Source organism: Pseudopodoces humilis, chromosome 4 (genome assembly GCF_049639895.1).
Source record: "Pseudopodoces humilis isolate 2021_Gansu_Grassland_sample_001 chromosome 4, ASM4963989v1, whole genome shotgun sequence".
Lineage (NCBI taxonomy): Eukaryota > Metazoa > Chordata > Aves > Passeriformes > Paridae > Pseudopodoces > Pseudopodoces humilis.
This window is the reverse complement of record NC_142203.1, coordinates 16,636,330-16,652,709: the sequence shown is the minus strand read 5'-3', so window position 1 is coordinate 16,652,709 and position 16,380 is coordinate 16,636,330. Positions and strand designations below refer to the sequence as shown.

The 16,380-nt window shown below is 37.2% G+C and overlaps 1 protein-coding gene across 2 annotated transcripts in view; it reads left to right on the top strand.

The window, feature by feature from the left end:
- The window catches only part of MCTP1 (multiple C2 and transmembrane domain containing 1), a 219,798-nt gene that overhangs the window by 151,339 nt on the left and 52,079 nt on the right, over positions 1 to 16,380 (top strand). For both annotated transcript variants that reach the window (XM_088054091.1, XM_014259098.2), the window contains one exon: positions 4,333 to 4,452. In XM_088054091.1, the coding sequence (XP_087910217.1) occupies positions 4,333 to 4,452 (120 nt within the window). The remainder of the gene's footprint in view (positions 1 to 4,332; positions 4,453 to 16,380) is intronic.

The window sequence follows — 16,380 nt, the reverse complement described above, 5'->3', positions numbered from 1 at the left end:
TACTGCACCTCCTCCTAGCACTATTGGAACTAAAATTGCAAGACTGATAAGAAAAACTGCTGGAATATGCTTTAGAGTAGGTTTAAAAGGCATATTTCTTCCAGACGTATCTGAATGAAAGCACTCCATTTGGAATGGATTCCTTTAAGTTTTTACATTAATGTTAGTGTATTTGAGATCTGTTGCAGCCAAAAGAAATGCTTCCTTTCTAATTCTTTTATAACAGTATTGTACAGGATCAGAGGAGTTGTCATCGCTAGAACTAACTGACTAGTTTCATAATGGAAGAAGCTATTATATCTCCAAGGTCCAATACAAAGTAGTTGCCAGTGTTTCATAGTATAAAACACCATGCAGGAACCTTAAAACCTGCAGTACTTGGTACACAGTCTGTATCAAGCAGATATATGGGTTCTCTCTCATTCTTTCTAATCTTGTGAGAATACATCAAGGAACAAAGCCTCAGGTAATAAAACTGTCCTATTAAGCTTAAATAGTAAATGGAAGATCCTGTGATTACAGTGCAATATTTGGAGCTGTAGACATTGTCTGTTTGTGACTGTGCCAAAAAGCCGCCAACTTTAGTGTTTCCAGGGTAATCAAGAGGTTGGTTATAAATATAAGGCAAGGATATAGATAATATGTAAATGAGGCTGTAAAGATGTTCCGTGAAAATTATCAAGGAAAGCCACAATTTGAGAAGGAAATTGCAGTATAAGTGTTGTGCCTTGTGTGAGACAATGGCAGTGGGGATTTCTGTGTTTTGCCTTACTCCCAACATATTACAGCTCATGGCTTTGGGTGCTACCACTGCCAATATCTGGTCCACTGAACTCAGGCATTTCTGTGGAATGAACCATTTCTAGTTTTGTGGTAAAGCTCTCAAACAGCAGTTCTTGCAGCCCTCCTTCATCATGTCCTCTGGTCTCTCCTGTATCTGAGGATGAGGTCAGTGTCCCCTGTGTGGAATGATCCTTTTTTTTCATGCTCTTCTGTGCTATCAGTCAAAACAGAAGCAAAAAGAAAAAAAGGAGAAGAGTTAAGAAAAACATGGGTTAATGCTGTGAAGTCTGTGGGTGCAAACAGGATTTTGTTAAAAATGAAAAGAGGTTGGGTGGAGGTAGCTAAAAAGAAATCTGAAATAATTGTTCTGTAGAATATGGCCTTTCCACATAGGCAGAAATCTTTCTCTTCACTTCTGTCAGAAGACAGTCAAATAGAGAATCTTGTCTCTTAATTAGAAAGAAAAATACTCATCAAACACATCTCATCACTGGAAAGCTAATGATCCACAGCTGCTAGTCTGAAAGGGCAGGCTTTTTTTCTGAACAGTAGGAAATGTTAATCATTTTGGATGAGATTTCTTTTTAAAATATACTGTAGTTTGCAAAAGAATAGGATATTCAATATCCTAACTTAAATTATTTTTTGAAGTGTTGTACACTAGGGATAGTGTCATGTGTCTCTCTGAATGATCATTTAATGCATGTGTCTCTTCACTAAGAGTATAAACTCGTGTGATGTTGTAAATGGCCAGTTCACGCCTGTGAGTCTGAAAACTTTGATCTCACAGGAGAGATGAAAAAAGCCTTTCCTTATATTCTTCTGTATATGAAATTGCATTTGTATTGAACTGTAACCTTTGAGACTTACACTCATCACATAAATTACTTAGCTTGTTTCGGTAGTGATGAGCATCCTTTTTTTACACAGCCAGCCATTATTTTCTTGGAAGATACCGTGCCAGACACAGTCCACTAGATGCTTTATAGACATGGGCAACTCCAACAAGTGTTCTTTTATACTTATTCATTAGCTTTTCTGGTTTGGTTTGCATTTGGGACTTTTTGGCCTATGCTTGCTTAATGGAATGTTGGTTTACTTTTCCACCTTTCATGACGCTTTGTACATATCAATTCCTTCTTCTCTTTCACCTCCACTACCTTTTGACTGAGTCCTGGAGTTCTCTTGCTGTTCTGCAACAAATTTTGGGTTTGTTCATGTGTACTTAGAAGTTTTGTCTGATACTGGAAAATCTGCGTGTTTTCTCTCATACGCATTTCATGAGTGCATTTCTTATCTGGGAAAAATAATGAGGCCATTTAGGTCAGAGTGCCATAACTGTGCTGGTTGCATGCAGCATACATCTCATTTGTGTTGCAATGTTTGTGTAGTGCCTGGCTGAGACAGGTGCCTGAAATGAGGAGCTGGTCAAAATTCAGCCAGACTAGATGGAAATCAAGGTGGTAGGTCAGCAAAGTCATCTTCAGGAGATGACAGGTGTAATATCCACACTTTTGAATGGCATGTCCGTACAATTTGCAAAAAGGTAATATCTTAATAAGTTTTACTGGCCTTCCGAGTCCAGTATTGTAAAGAATTAATGCCCTTACATTAAAGGGCAAAGAGAAATTGACAAATTTCAAATGAAACTGCCAAAGACAAATTGTAGGTCATTTGGCCTTTAGGAACTTCCAGTGAAAAGTGTTTGCATGAGAATTCATTGATATTCTGGAGTACAAAGTACATGATGACCATAATCCTCAGAATCCAGTCAGGTTTATGTCTCCTGAAACTGTGTGTAGATTGCTGGCTTTTTTTCTCTGGGGCCAGGGAGTGTTTGAATAGTACTTGATTTTTTTTAACCACTTTTTAACCAAAGTTCAGCTGAGGCCCTAAGAAAGACTTTATGTGTTGCCTTTTCTCAACAGGTAATCTCTAATACTTAGTTTTTTGATAATTGGTGCTGTTTGCTGGCTTCCAGAGTACTCTTGAGTATGCATCCATTGACTCAGGGCATTTCTGGGGTTAAAGGTTATTCTGATGTTATGTTAGCATAACACCTTCAATCCTTTTAGAAGGTTTTACGAATAAAAATATTCAAAAGTTTAACTATTTGGATGAAAAGACTTATCAAGATTTCTGGATGTTTATCCAGCTGTGGTGCATAGTGTGATTTGTTTTCACTTTTTTTGATGTTTTTGTGTTTCACTGCTTTGTTTGTGGAAGAAAACAAACCCAGGTTGTGGCTACAGCAGGCTTAAATAAAAGGGGGGTTCATTGATAGGGAAAATTGGAGGTAAAAATGGTTTTAGTTTGATCCCATCTAAGTCAAATTATTTTTAGCTCTTTCCTGTAAACCATTAATTTTGTAGCAGCATTGGTAGGGAACAATGTCTGGACAGTGTTGTATGGAGCTGGCAGTGGGGGTGGTTTTCTCTGGTGGTGTGGTCACCAAGCTGATCCCATCCTGAAGAGCAGATGCAGTTACGTAGGCACGCATCTCTAGGAGATGTAACCCAACCAGACTTCTGGCAGCCCCTGGTCACAGAGCAGTTGAGCTGTTTTGAGCTACCACTGCAATAAATCAAAGTTTTCAAATTGGTAGACTTTGGTGGCTTCTCAGCATTCTTTTTAAACCCATTTTTAATGAGTCTAAGGTCACTATACTATCATTAAAATAATCATATTATTTTAGCTTTTACTGTGATTTTTATTAGTTTTCCATGCAAAAGACTTCTGATTGCTACCTCTGCTTGTTTGTATGACATTAATACAAAATGACAATGTTCTTTTTTCTAAATAGCAAATTAATCTTTAATCAACTCTTGTGCCACCTTTCCACTGCTACAGGGTTGTTTCAAAGCTAAAACCAGATTCAGTAACATGTTGAGGTCTTCTTTAAATTAATCATGTCCCTGTGACCTACAAGAAAAATGAGAGGCACTTTTTATAAGGGTTAATAGCTTTAAACTGAAAGATGTAGATATTGAGAAGAAATTCCTTATTGTTGAGGGTGGTGGCACTGGAACAGGTTGCCCAGGGAAATTGTGAATGCCTGGAAATATTCAAGGCCAGGTTGGATGAGGCTCTGAGGAGTCTGGTCTAGTGAACGATGTCCCTGCATGTGTGGAGGGAGGTGGATCACCTTAAAGGTGGCCTCTAAAGTCTCTTCCAACCCAGGCCATTCTATGATTCATGAAAGTATCTAATCTTTCTTAAAATGTAATCTTATTTTTATGCTCTTCTGCATTATTCACAAAAGCATTGTTTTATAAGAGAACAGTTAATATTCCTCTTAGATGATAGTGCATCAATTTTTCTTTTCCAAGAATTAAGGTAGGGAATTGGGAAGTGGGGTATGGATTGGGAAGTGTAGCAGTTGTATCATGCAGGTAAGTATGAGTCAGCAAAGTGGTTGAACAACGCTCCTGTCTAAGGAGAGGTGGATTTCATTAGAATTGTTTTATTAGTCTTAACTCTGCACAAGAGTTTAATGTAATGCTGAGTTTAATGTAATTTCAGTCCCTTTTTTCCTACTCTGTCTTCTAGCTTTTTCTTTTTGTGGTCTGGAACTTTGAGCTCTACATGATACCACTGGCTTTGTTGTTGCTGCTGGCATGGAACTACTTCTTGATCGTATCAGGAAAAGATAACAGGCAACATGATACAGTAAGTCTTCTCTACTTCAAGGGCATGCATGTCCTTTTCTTTTTTTAACTAGGTAAAATTTTTAAACTGGGTTTAAATACTATATCTTTTTCAAAATGTCTCCCTTCACAATGTTCGAGGGACAATTTTCCCACCTGCAATTTAATTTTATTCTGTCTGTCCAATAAGTGTGTCTGGTTTTGTTGAAATGTCATGCAAAAATACAATAGAACATGCACTATCTAGAGAATCTGTTTTGTGTGGGAGCAGAGAGGCTTATTATTGAGGAAAAGGCAAATTCTTTGATAATTATTTTATATGGCTATGTCCTTATGTTACATTTTTTTATTTCACATGTTGAAGTTAAAGATTAAAATTATCTCAGTTTGTTAACAGTTTCAGAATGTATCACATTTTACTGTATTTCACAATTCATCATTAATCCATAAAGCTTATTAGCTTTTTCTTATTTTCTTCTCATTTAATGCCATCATTCAATTAAACACATGTAGTTAGGATATAATGTAGCAAACATTTGCTAATAACTGGTATTCATTAATAATATTTAAATGGTTTTGATTTTCAGAAGTACATATTAAAAGTTGGAATTTTTATTATATGCTGTACAAATTTCCTAGGAAGATAAAGGATTTTGCATAAGGTACCGCTGAGCCTTGAAATTTTATATTTGTACTAGTTTTTGTATCCCAAAAGCAGCACGTTGTCTACTACTTTATGATCTGAATGGATAACTGAACAGGGAGAGGAAAAAGCCAAAACAGATTAGATAATTGATCTCTGAGGACAGCAGTTAATGGAGGTCGATAACAAGTGGACTACGAAGGTGCAAGGTCCTGTTAACATCTCTTCCAGTGATGTACAAGAGATGATAATGCACCCCCATCAAGTTACATCAGGTGTGTGGGACCATTTGACACTCTGGATCTGCCACTCAAAGAGATCTGAGTTGGATAAATGAACTGATAGGAAAGGCATGACATTCAGAAGGAAGAATCCTGATCTTGGGGAGAAATAACTTGTTGCAGTGATACAGAGTAGAAATTGGTTGTCTGAAATCACTTTCTGAACTGGGCCTAGGGGTCTTAGAAGGCAGTGACATAATCAGAAGCACAGGTAGTGGACTGAGGGAGGTGGTTATCTCCACTCCTCAGCATTTGCTAGAACTCATCTAGAATAGTGTCCAGTTTGGGACATGCCAGTTCTAGAAAGTCATTGATTGACTTCAGCAAGGTCAGTGAAGGGCTACCAACTTGATCAGGGGCTTAAGCCCTCATCAGCTAGCCCTTGAAGAGAAGCTGAAGGAAGTGGACTTGTAAGATCCTGGAGAATAGAAGGCTTCTAGTGACTGGAATATCCTTTTCTTACTACTAATATGTACTATTATTGTTAACCTAGGAGGTTAACAAGAAGATGGATCAAGAAGACTGCACAAGTGATCTGTGGTGGAAGAGGCAACAAGCTTCATTTGAAACAAAAGAGGTTCAGACTGAAAAAACTTTGCTAGGAGAATTGTAAAGCAATAGAAGAGGTTGCTCAGGAAACTGCAGTTGCTATAGGAAGTTTCTAGGACCTAACTGAGTAAAGCTCTGAGGAACCTGATCTTACCTCATGGTTGACCCCACTTTGAGCAGGAGTTTCCTCCATTCCTTCCAGCCTGAGTGATTGCCTAATGTCTAGAAACTGCTATTAGTAGAGCACATACAGTCCTGATCCCAACACTCTTGTTACCTGTCTACATAAGACTTATGCTTCCAAGGATGATCTAAAAATAAGGGTGGGAATGATAAAGGTATTCCCTAATCCCAAATGTGATTACACTTATGAAAAAAGCCTAAGATCGAGATTTAAAAGATACAATACTTAAAACACAGACCATTGTCTCCTGATGGCTGAAATTCTTAAAGCTTCTCAACCTGAAGATTTTATGGGTACCTGAAATCCCTGGTGAAAGGAGAAATATCACTTGTGAGCTGCAATACATTTAATTTCTCTCTGAAATACCACCTGCCTGGGAAGATTACCTAGCTATGCAACTTTTTAACAAAATTAATGAAGCTACTGATGGACCCTCAGTTAAGAATACCAAATGCTGCTCCTAAAACTCTCTTGCTGAGAGTGCTTCAGACCAAGCTAATACAGCCTATATCAAACAACCATGTTGATCCCAAATATTTGGTATCTGTTGAATTAATGACCTTGTTTTTAAAGATTTAAGTTTGCTTATCATCATGTTGAGGATCTACCTTGAGTGAAGTCATTTGCAGATTTATTGTAAGCCTTTCTAATGAACTTATGAGTCTTCAGTAATATCATGAGTCCTTAGCTCAGGTCATTAGCATAGTATCATTAGAATAGGAGTCATTTAACTACTTACATTTTCCTATGCAAAGTGTGAATTTTATCTAATTAATTAAGCAGAGTTTCCTAGTGGCTAGAGGATGCTTCAGCATTCATGTGATCTGGTTTCTCTTCCCAAGTCTTCAGAGATTCTTCGTGTGTCTCAGTGAAATCATTGACTACTTAGCTTAGAAATATTATCTAACTTTAGGTGTTTTAAATGTTTAGATGTGTTTAGATGTTTAGATGATCATCTAAGTTTAGAAGTTACTATGAAATCCTAAGGCTAATTATAAGACACAAAGATGTTTTTGGTATAAAAAAATGTAAATAAATGTGTTTTGTATAAAGGTACTTTATTACCTGATTAACATTAGGCAAGCATAGTTAAAAATTGTATGATGAGCTGTACAAGTACAAAATGATTTGTACTTGTTTAATGTCTAAGGAACATACTTCAATTTGGGACCATGTAAAGCACTCAGAAGAGCTGGTTTCCATTGTAATATCTCAATGAAAAACAATTGTCAGTTGTCTTACCAGTCCAGATGCTAGGGACCACACTTCTTCTGCAGGTCAATGATTAGTGATCACTGAGCTTCTGTCTGGATATGGCAGATAGACCAGCCTTAACTCATCCTTTAGTGACCATCTCTATAGACAAGATACTATTTGCTTTTTCCTCTTGGGCATTAGGGTTTTTTTAAGTAGTTTGGTTCTTATTTCCTCATGGAGAAATTCACCTGCCAAACAAGGACCTGGATACCTGTATTATAACGTAAACCTGTGCTTCTTGTTTGAATGCAAAAATAAAGTAACATTATTTTGCCATTTTTCCAACTCCTAGTGAATAATACATGCAAGTCCTTTCTTGAATTCAAGGTGCAATATGGCTGGGGCAAGGGGAAGGCACAAGAGTATTTCTTAGGAGAAGATAAGTCAACTGGAATGCCCAACAGAGAGGTGAAGCAGCATACTATGTCTCCATGGATTCAGTTGGGCTCCTCGTAGGATTGATGATCATTGTGATTTTAGTCCAACACTGATGCAAATTTCCAAAAGAAGCATTGGATTCCACATCTTTTTTATATTTTGATCAAGATTAATTATATTTCTGAAAGATACACTCTCATTAAATAGGAGCATTAAACACTAGTGTGACTTTAGATAGAGGTAGACTTAGTCGGTAGTTCTGAACTGAACTAAAATTAATTTCTGTCATTGAGTCATGTGGCAGATGTAAAAATCACATTATAAATATTTCTTGCCAGTATTAAGTGAGGAAAAAGTAACTAAGATGGAATTCTTAATGCCGCCTTCTGAATTTTGCAGTAACATTTTTACCTGAAGTACACCCTGCTAATTTTTCAAAAGATATTTACACTGCCTTATAATTGTACTCCTGAGTATCTGACCTCACAAAATTTTTAGCATTTTTATTTAGCAATTTTTAGCATAGATGCTGTTGTTATATTAAACCTATGTGATCACCTATATGTGATCACCTAACACACAAGATTAGAACTGAGTGAATCTTACTAGGCTGAGATTTTTTTTCTTCTCTTGCCTTTTTCCCGTCATCTTTTTCACATCCTCTGTGGGAGAGGTATCAACCACTGCTGTGTTACTGTCACCACTCTCTGCTGCTCCTTGTCACCTGTGCTGGATCTGTGTGGTGGGAAGTAGCTGCCCCTACACATAACAGAGCATGGAATGGTGACAGACTGCAAACTAAGAGAAAGTATGGTGGGTTTAAAAGCTTACTGTCAGTGTTTTCAAGGAGCTACTTAATACTTCAATGATTTAAAGTACACCAAAAAAAGCCCCTCACCTTTGTAACTTGGAGAAAACAGCAGTGTTCCTGTCTGGTGTATGGAGTTGTCTTCTATTTCTAAGGAAAGGTCACAGTCATTATAACTATGTGGAGTTAAAGGTGAAAAAAAATTTGTTGGGTTTGGTTTTGGTTTTTTTGTTACTTGTGCATTTCTACTTCAGGCTATGTTCTGCGTGTTCTGACTGCCTGCTGGAGCTGCCTAACTTAAGGAATGGTCAGATAATCTCTCAAAGTAATTTAAAATGTTCACACTGTCCAGCTGCTCTTGTCCCTTTCCCTGGGATGAAACAGTTGATTGTATGGTTGGAGTGTGTCATATGGAGAATTAAGCACAATTTGCAAAGCTATGAATCATTATTTTTACCCTGTGTACATAAGCCTTGCTTCCACAATTAGGACAAACTGTGACAGTCTCTCAGCTGTTGGTCTATAATGCTTAACTGCTGTAACAGGCTCATTGGATCTCCTGTGGTGATGGTGCAAGTTCTTGTTCTTCCATAACCGAATAGGTAGCAGACAGAGAGCGCAGGTAATTTTCTCCTCCATCCTGCCTGTGGAGGACTGGATAGATCTGGAAGGACAACAACCAGTTGCACAGCTCTTGCTGACAGCAGGGACTTGGTTTTTACAACTGGGGGTACCTTTTCAGGATTGAACACTACTAGGAAGAGATATACCTCACCACATGGGGCAAAGTCTTCTTTCCCAGAAGGCTATCCAACCTGATGAGGAGAGCATTAAACTAAACATAAATGGGGGAGAGAGGTGATGGTGACCCACAAAAGTGATTCCTCAAGTGAGGAATCAGAATAGTTTGATTTGGAGGGGACCTTCAGAGCAACACCTTCCACAAGACCAAGTGGCTCAAAGCCCTGTCCAACCTGGCTTTGGAATTCTGCCGGGGATGGGGCACCTATAGCTTCTCTGGGCAACCTGTACCAATTCCTCCCTATCCTCACAATGAAACATTTCTTCCCAATATCTAATCTAAACCAGCCTTCTGTCAGTTTGAAGCTACTGCCCCATCATGAAGTTGGTGGTCTGAGCTGGCAAGAAAAGGGTGCAGGATGAATGGCCAAGAGAGCCCTCAAAACCAAACCAACAAGACAGATGTGTCCCCTAGCCCACATGTAGACACACTGTGGTGGTTTCACATTAATTGATACTTAGTGAAGAAGTAAGAAAACATCCACAGAAGTGATTTCTCTTGAGAGAAGCTGCTGGGTGCTTCCTCTGTACCTGGGAAAAGCCAATAGCTGGCTAGTTCTGAGACCAGACAACATTTTGAACCGTTTAGGAATTAGATCCACCTCTGGGAGATCTACATTTTAAAAACAGCAAGCCCAAGAAATCTGTCTTAGTTTCCGGCCTCAGAAGGTACTGGAGCTCTGGTGAGGCCGGCCCTGCTCACCCACGGCCTGTGCAGCCTGCGGGAGGCCGGGCCGGACCCCAGCGGCTCCTGGGCAGGGAATGGAGGCTGCAGGGCTTCCCCTCAGCCTCAGGTAAGGTCAAACCACAGCTACTGACATCTTACCAACACTAAGCTCCCTCCTGGTTCACACCGACAGCTCCAGGCCGAGCCCCCCTCCCAGTGCTGCCACGCAGGGAGAAGAGCCCAGCACAGCCTGAAATCCATCATCATAACCGCTGCTCACAACCATCTGCAGGCCTGGCAAAATTTAACCCTTTCAGTACACAGATAAGACCTACAAATCACAATTCTCCCTTCAAGTAAAAAAAAAAAGACAAAGTAAAAACACATAAAAAACAACATAAAAACACTGAAATCAATAAAGAATCAAACCAAAAAATAAATTAAAAAACGCATTTGTATTAAACTAAAATTATTTTAATAAAGCTATAAAAATAAATAATACACTAAAATACCCCCTTTAATTAATGAAAAAATATCAAACTATAGATGTAAGCAAAAACACCCATTAATAAAGCCAAGCAAATATTAAAGTAGCTATAATCCCATAAAAAGCTTAAACAAATAAAAGAGATGAGTAATAAAAACACTTTACCCCAGAAAAAAATAAACCTCTGTTCCCAAAAATAAAAATAATCACAAAAACAAATAAAGAAAGCCTTTGCTTTTAAATAACTCATCCTTAAACTAATACCCCATAAATTCATAGCCCATAAATACCCCTGTAAAAAACTGTAAAAATAAAAAAAATCACAATTACAAAACTTATCCCAAGCAGCTACTATTTGTAAAAATAAAAAGCCATGAAAAAAACTGTTCCTTATAAAAAAGTCTCCAAAGCATAGAAAGAAAAAACCTCCCCTCCCTACAAAATTAATTAAAAACTATTATATAGTTAGTAACTAATTTAACTTCCCAAGTTTTGTCTCTAAGTTATCAGTTAAAAAAAGAAAGATGTTAGGCCAAAAAAAAAAAAAAGTATTCTAACAGTTTTATTATTTTAGTTCTCTTAATAAGGTTTCTTTATTAATTTTAAGCTTTAAGCCTATTTTACCCTTCTCCTAATCTATATCTCACAACAAAAAGTGAGTAAGTACAGTAGTAGTTTTTAGCCAGTACTGAAATCCACCACACACACAAATAAAGAAACGGCCTCTGGAAAAGTCTCTCCCACCTTCTCTGAGAAGCCAGCATGTCCAGGGCAATTACATTAGTGTGCACAATACAGGAACCAGTAGGAGTTCAGAGGTCCACATGAAGCTACATTCATTCACAATCACAGAGACATGGTGAAACTGCTGTCACGTGTGTCATGAAGTCTATGTGTACTGGCTTTTTAGTTAGGACAGGCTGGGGAGGTGAGGAGTGGGAGTTGCTTTTCATTCCAGCAAAGGAATGATGATGAAGGGATCAAAGCATCTGGCATACAAGGAGAGGCTGATAAAGCTGGTACTGTTCTGCATGGAGGAGGGTTCTTGATGATGTGTAGAAATGGCTGAAGGGAGCAGGAGAGAGACACAGCCTCTTCTCAGTGATGCTCCATCACAGGAGCACCATCCAGTATCAATGGCCACAAACCAAAATACATGAAAATTCATCTGATCAGAAGAAAGCACTTTCATTGTGGCTGTGGTCACAACCAGGGCCAGATTGCCATGAGAGGTTGTGAAGTGTTCATTGTGGAGATATTCAAGGCAACATGCTCAGAGGTGACCTTGTGTGAGTAGGGAGGTAGGGCTTGATGACATCTGCTTGACTGGGGAGGACAGGGTGGCCCTGCCAACCTCTACCACTATGATATTCTCTCAACTGAAGAGACTAATCTTTCTTTCCTTTTGGTCTGCTATTTGTTAAGGATTTTTTTCCAAGCAATTTAACATTTAATGCACATCCCTGAAGGTACCTGTGAATGTTCTTCTGCCATATATACTTCCATAGAGAAGAGGTTTGATCACATCTCGCATAATACTTAGAACCTTTAAGGAAATATTAAGTAGCCAATTTCCTTGTAAAGTTATGAGATGTATATGTCATTACATACCAAATTATGCTCAACAGCTGGGAATTAATGTGCCATACACAATTTTTAAATGAATTTGCATAATAGAGTACATACATATATTATCTATCTTTTAAGAATTATATAAAGTGACAAGACATCTAATTTCATTGTAGATTTTTTCCTACACAGACTTTGATGATTTATATGTGTATGTTTCTATTAGAAGTTAGAACCAGCCATGTTTAGGATTAAATTTTGAGAACAGAAGAAAAAGACAGCCTTTTATTTAAAGATTTTAAGCAGTTTTCTCTGGGTACTTTTCTGTAGTCCTCCAATACGAGGACTCAAATCTTCATATGTGTTCTCAAAATGGCCAAATTTAAAAAGTGAGAATGGGAAGAATGATGCTTATGGATGTGTCCATCTGAGTGAATTCCTTCTTCATTCAGGAAAAGGTGGTCAGCACAACGAGCTTGGATTGGTCATAGAAGCCTAGCTGACTTGCATCTAGGAGATCTTTTCTGATTAGAATCCTATCACTTCGTTCTAGGAGCCAGGCAATAGTGTCTGTCAGAGCACTGTCAGGTGGATTTGTTGCAGCTCCTGTTTGGGGCTGTGAGTGCCACTTTGCAGTATATTCAATGCATTAATTAACTCTAACAGAAAAGTGCCTGACTTAAACCAGCTGTTTTCCTAGAAGTTGAAAACTGAGTTACCAAGTAAGTAAACAAGGCAGGAACTTGATTTTTTTCTGTTTCTTCACTTCATGGTTTTAAAGACTGAGTCCTTATGGTCTTTATATTCAAAGGCTTTCATGTGCATACGAATACAGGACAAACACCAAGTGTGTCAGATGCCTTGCCAGTGTGGTACTTCAGGGTTTTGAGCTTCAAGTCCAGAAGTTCTATTCTGCCAGGGAGGCTGCAGAGATTTCTAACTGTGAACTAAATTCTTGCTGTGAATTAATGGAAAAAATAAAAGTCATTGCCCCATGTATTCTAGCTAGACTGTGTCTGGATTATGTAATTTGCACAAGATACAAGAGAACGTTGTCAGGTGAGCAAATACATCTTGCCTGCTTTCTGACTCTACTTTCCTACAAAGTTTTGCCTCTGGTATGATAATAATGATGGTAGCCACATGTTCCCCCCAGCATAAGGACTGCTGCTCTGCACACAGCCACAGAGCAATATGTGTGTAAAGCTAGCCACATCTATGAGTCTAAAAGTAAGGAAAGTATGATTGTTTCTGTAACGTTATTTCAATATCATGCAGAACGGATTTAATCTTGTATTTTCTAGCTCCTATTTAATCATAAATTTGCCTTCATTTGTTATCAATAAAATAAATGTGAAGGGCTTTTGCAAATGGTATGTTTCTGTGGGCAGCATGGGTGCTGTTGAAGAACAAGGCACAACATGCGCCTGAATATTACATATTCCACTAAGAAGCATTGTTGTCTCCACACAGATGTTTTTGGGTTTTTTTCTGTGTGACCCATACAGTCAGGAAATAAATATATAATGTAGTGCTCTGCAATGGGACAGGGTGGGGTTTCTTTTAATATATCAGAACAGAAACATGAAAATGCCAGCTTAATCATGCATTTAAATTTTGTTGATCAAGTCTACTTTTTATGAGTGCACATAATCACTGAAGCTGGACAAATTTGCTCTAGATCGCATCATAATGTTTGGTGGCCTGCTGCATTTAAATGGAGAATTATCTTTATGAAACATCCTCATCATAATTTGCCATTAAATGAGACTTGAACAAATCAACATAAATCTTACATAAAGGTTATTTAACTAAATGTTGGTACTATAAATATTTTAAATGCATTGTGCAGTAATTCAATAGTACACTATGTAAAGATCTGCACTGGGCAGTAGGCATTTCTCTTCTGAGCCTAACACAAAAATACGGTGCTGCAAGTGGCTGTCTCAGCTACAGATAAAAGAGGCTGTCCATACTGCAGTCATAATCTTTGTGTCAGAGGTCTGCATACAGTAGCAGAGTACATAGTAAAATCCTTGGCAAAACTTTATGTGCTTGTTCTTAACCTAGCAGCAGCTGCAAACCCAAACTCACTACAGAATTGGAATGCTTTGGCTTGTTTTGGTCACCTGAAAAGGCCAAAACCAAAACCCCATTCTAAATATCTCCAGAATTGTTTAAAAAATTTAATTTTCTTTTGCCTGTCAGAAAAAAACTGTTTTTTTAATTTAAATTTTGCCACTTTTTATTTCCACAGTCTTTCAATATTGCTGGCATCTAAAATAAAATTGAAGTTCATAGCACAGAGAAAGCATTTTCTGTATGTGACTGTTATAATGATTTTTTTTTGCATTTGCATTTGCCTGAAGATTTAAATGGCAACAAGATTCACAGACAGATTGTAGTAGCTATTACAAACATTCAGTACTATGTAACCTAATATCAGTTTAGTTTCTAGAAAAAACTCCCATAGTAATGTGAGATTTTTATTGTTTGTTTGTTGGGTTTTTTTTGCTTTCTATCACTTTAGCACATTTTAATGAAGGCAAGACTTAAGAATTTTGGTATTTTACTGTACTTACAGAAATATATAAACACCAGGGCAAAAAGCACCTAACTGAAATTACAACAATATGTGTATTACATACATTTTCACCTAAAATATGTAACATTAATTTTTTGTACCAAAAAGCTGGTCAACTTCAAATCTGAGTGTAATCGACACTGGGGTACACCCATAAGCTTAAAATAACTTGGATAAATGCTATTTTATAATAGAAGCATATCTGGTCCTTCTAGAATCTGGAAACAATATGTTGGAAAAGAAATAATAGTAACAATGAAAACCTATAATGAGATATTTGTGTTCTTTTTAAGATAATTTATCATAAGGTTTTACCTAAGAATTCTAGTTCACAATATTTTGTGAAGGTGTTATTTTTAATAGTCCTGCATAGTAATCTCATTCATACTTAGTCAAGCAAAGAATGCAGTTATTTTTATTCTGCTGAACTAAAAATGAAGCATTCGGAGAGATCTGACCTTTCAAGTGTACAGTACATATCGAAGCCTTTAGATGGAGACATACTTCAAATAAACACCTAATATTCAGTTCACAGTACATTGTGTAAATACAAGAGAAAGCTAAAATAAATGAGAACTAAATATTGAAAGAAAATGAGAGAAATGGTATAGTACTTGTACCATCGTAATGTTAAAAATTACTTAGTCTTTACTACATGGGCAATTGAATATTGAGCGCATATAAAGCCAACAACAGTAAAAAGATTACATGCTCTTGTATAATCAGCTGTATTTACTGCTGATACATGTTCCCAAGAAATGTATTATACTGTAAATAAAAATTCTGTTGTTGACATTACCGAACTCCGTGTAATCAGCAGCATGCATCAAAAGGCCTCTGATAGCCGTATTAGTCTTATTTCCTATTAAGAATCAGACTAAATTACATTATGAGCACTTCCCAGAATAAGCTAACAAAATGCATTCTGTTAGAAGACATAATTTGAGTGCCTATGTAAAAACCAGAAAGTAATTTAGTAGAAAAGTACTAATGCTTTTGTTTTTATTCTTCTGTCTTCTATACTGCAATATATTCAATGTTACTGAGAAGCTTATCACACTAATTATCACATCTAGTAGTTCAGTTATTCTGATGAATACTACAGATGAATACCCCAAGATCAAAATGTATAAATCTGGTTGGACCCGGATATACTGTACTCTTAAATCAGAATCTCTTACTTTGATCTTTATTTTCCTTAAAAATGTGGTATAAAACTTGGACATTTTAATGAAGATGTATCTACTGTAAAGTTTCTCCTTGGCAATTCCATAAAAGAAGCAGACGTCATGTTGAGAAGATGAGCACATAACTGCTGCTGTAGTGGGCTTGTGGACAATGGGTATCTTTCCTTCAAATGAAGTAGCAAGAAATGACCTGAGAAAGCCCAAGTGGTTTTATGCATTCTCCTTAATCCATACAAATGGCACAGTTTTATATTACAATTACAGGTATACACTGAGTTGCATGGCTCACATGTTTATAATACATTTCATGGCAGGACAGTATGAATATAAATCCAAACAGTCCTGAACAGTATAATTCTGACTACATTAATTGCATATCTAAAATGCATTTAATTTGGAACCAAATATCATCCTCACTTTTGATTTCTTTTTTAATCTTAATACTTACTTACAAATATACAAATGACTGTAGATAATTTGAGATCATAACGTGTGTGGCGTAGAAAATGTTTTGTTTTTACTGGAAACCGCCTAGCTTTGAAGGAGTACAAGTAA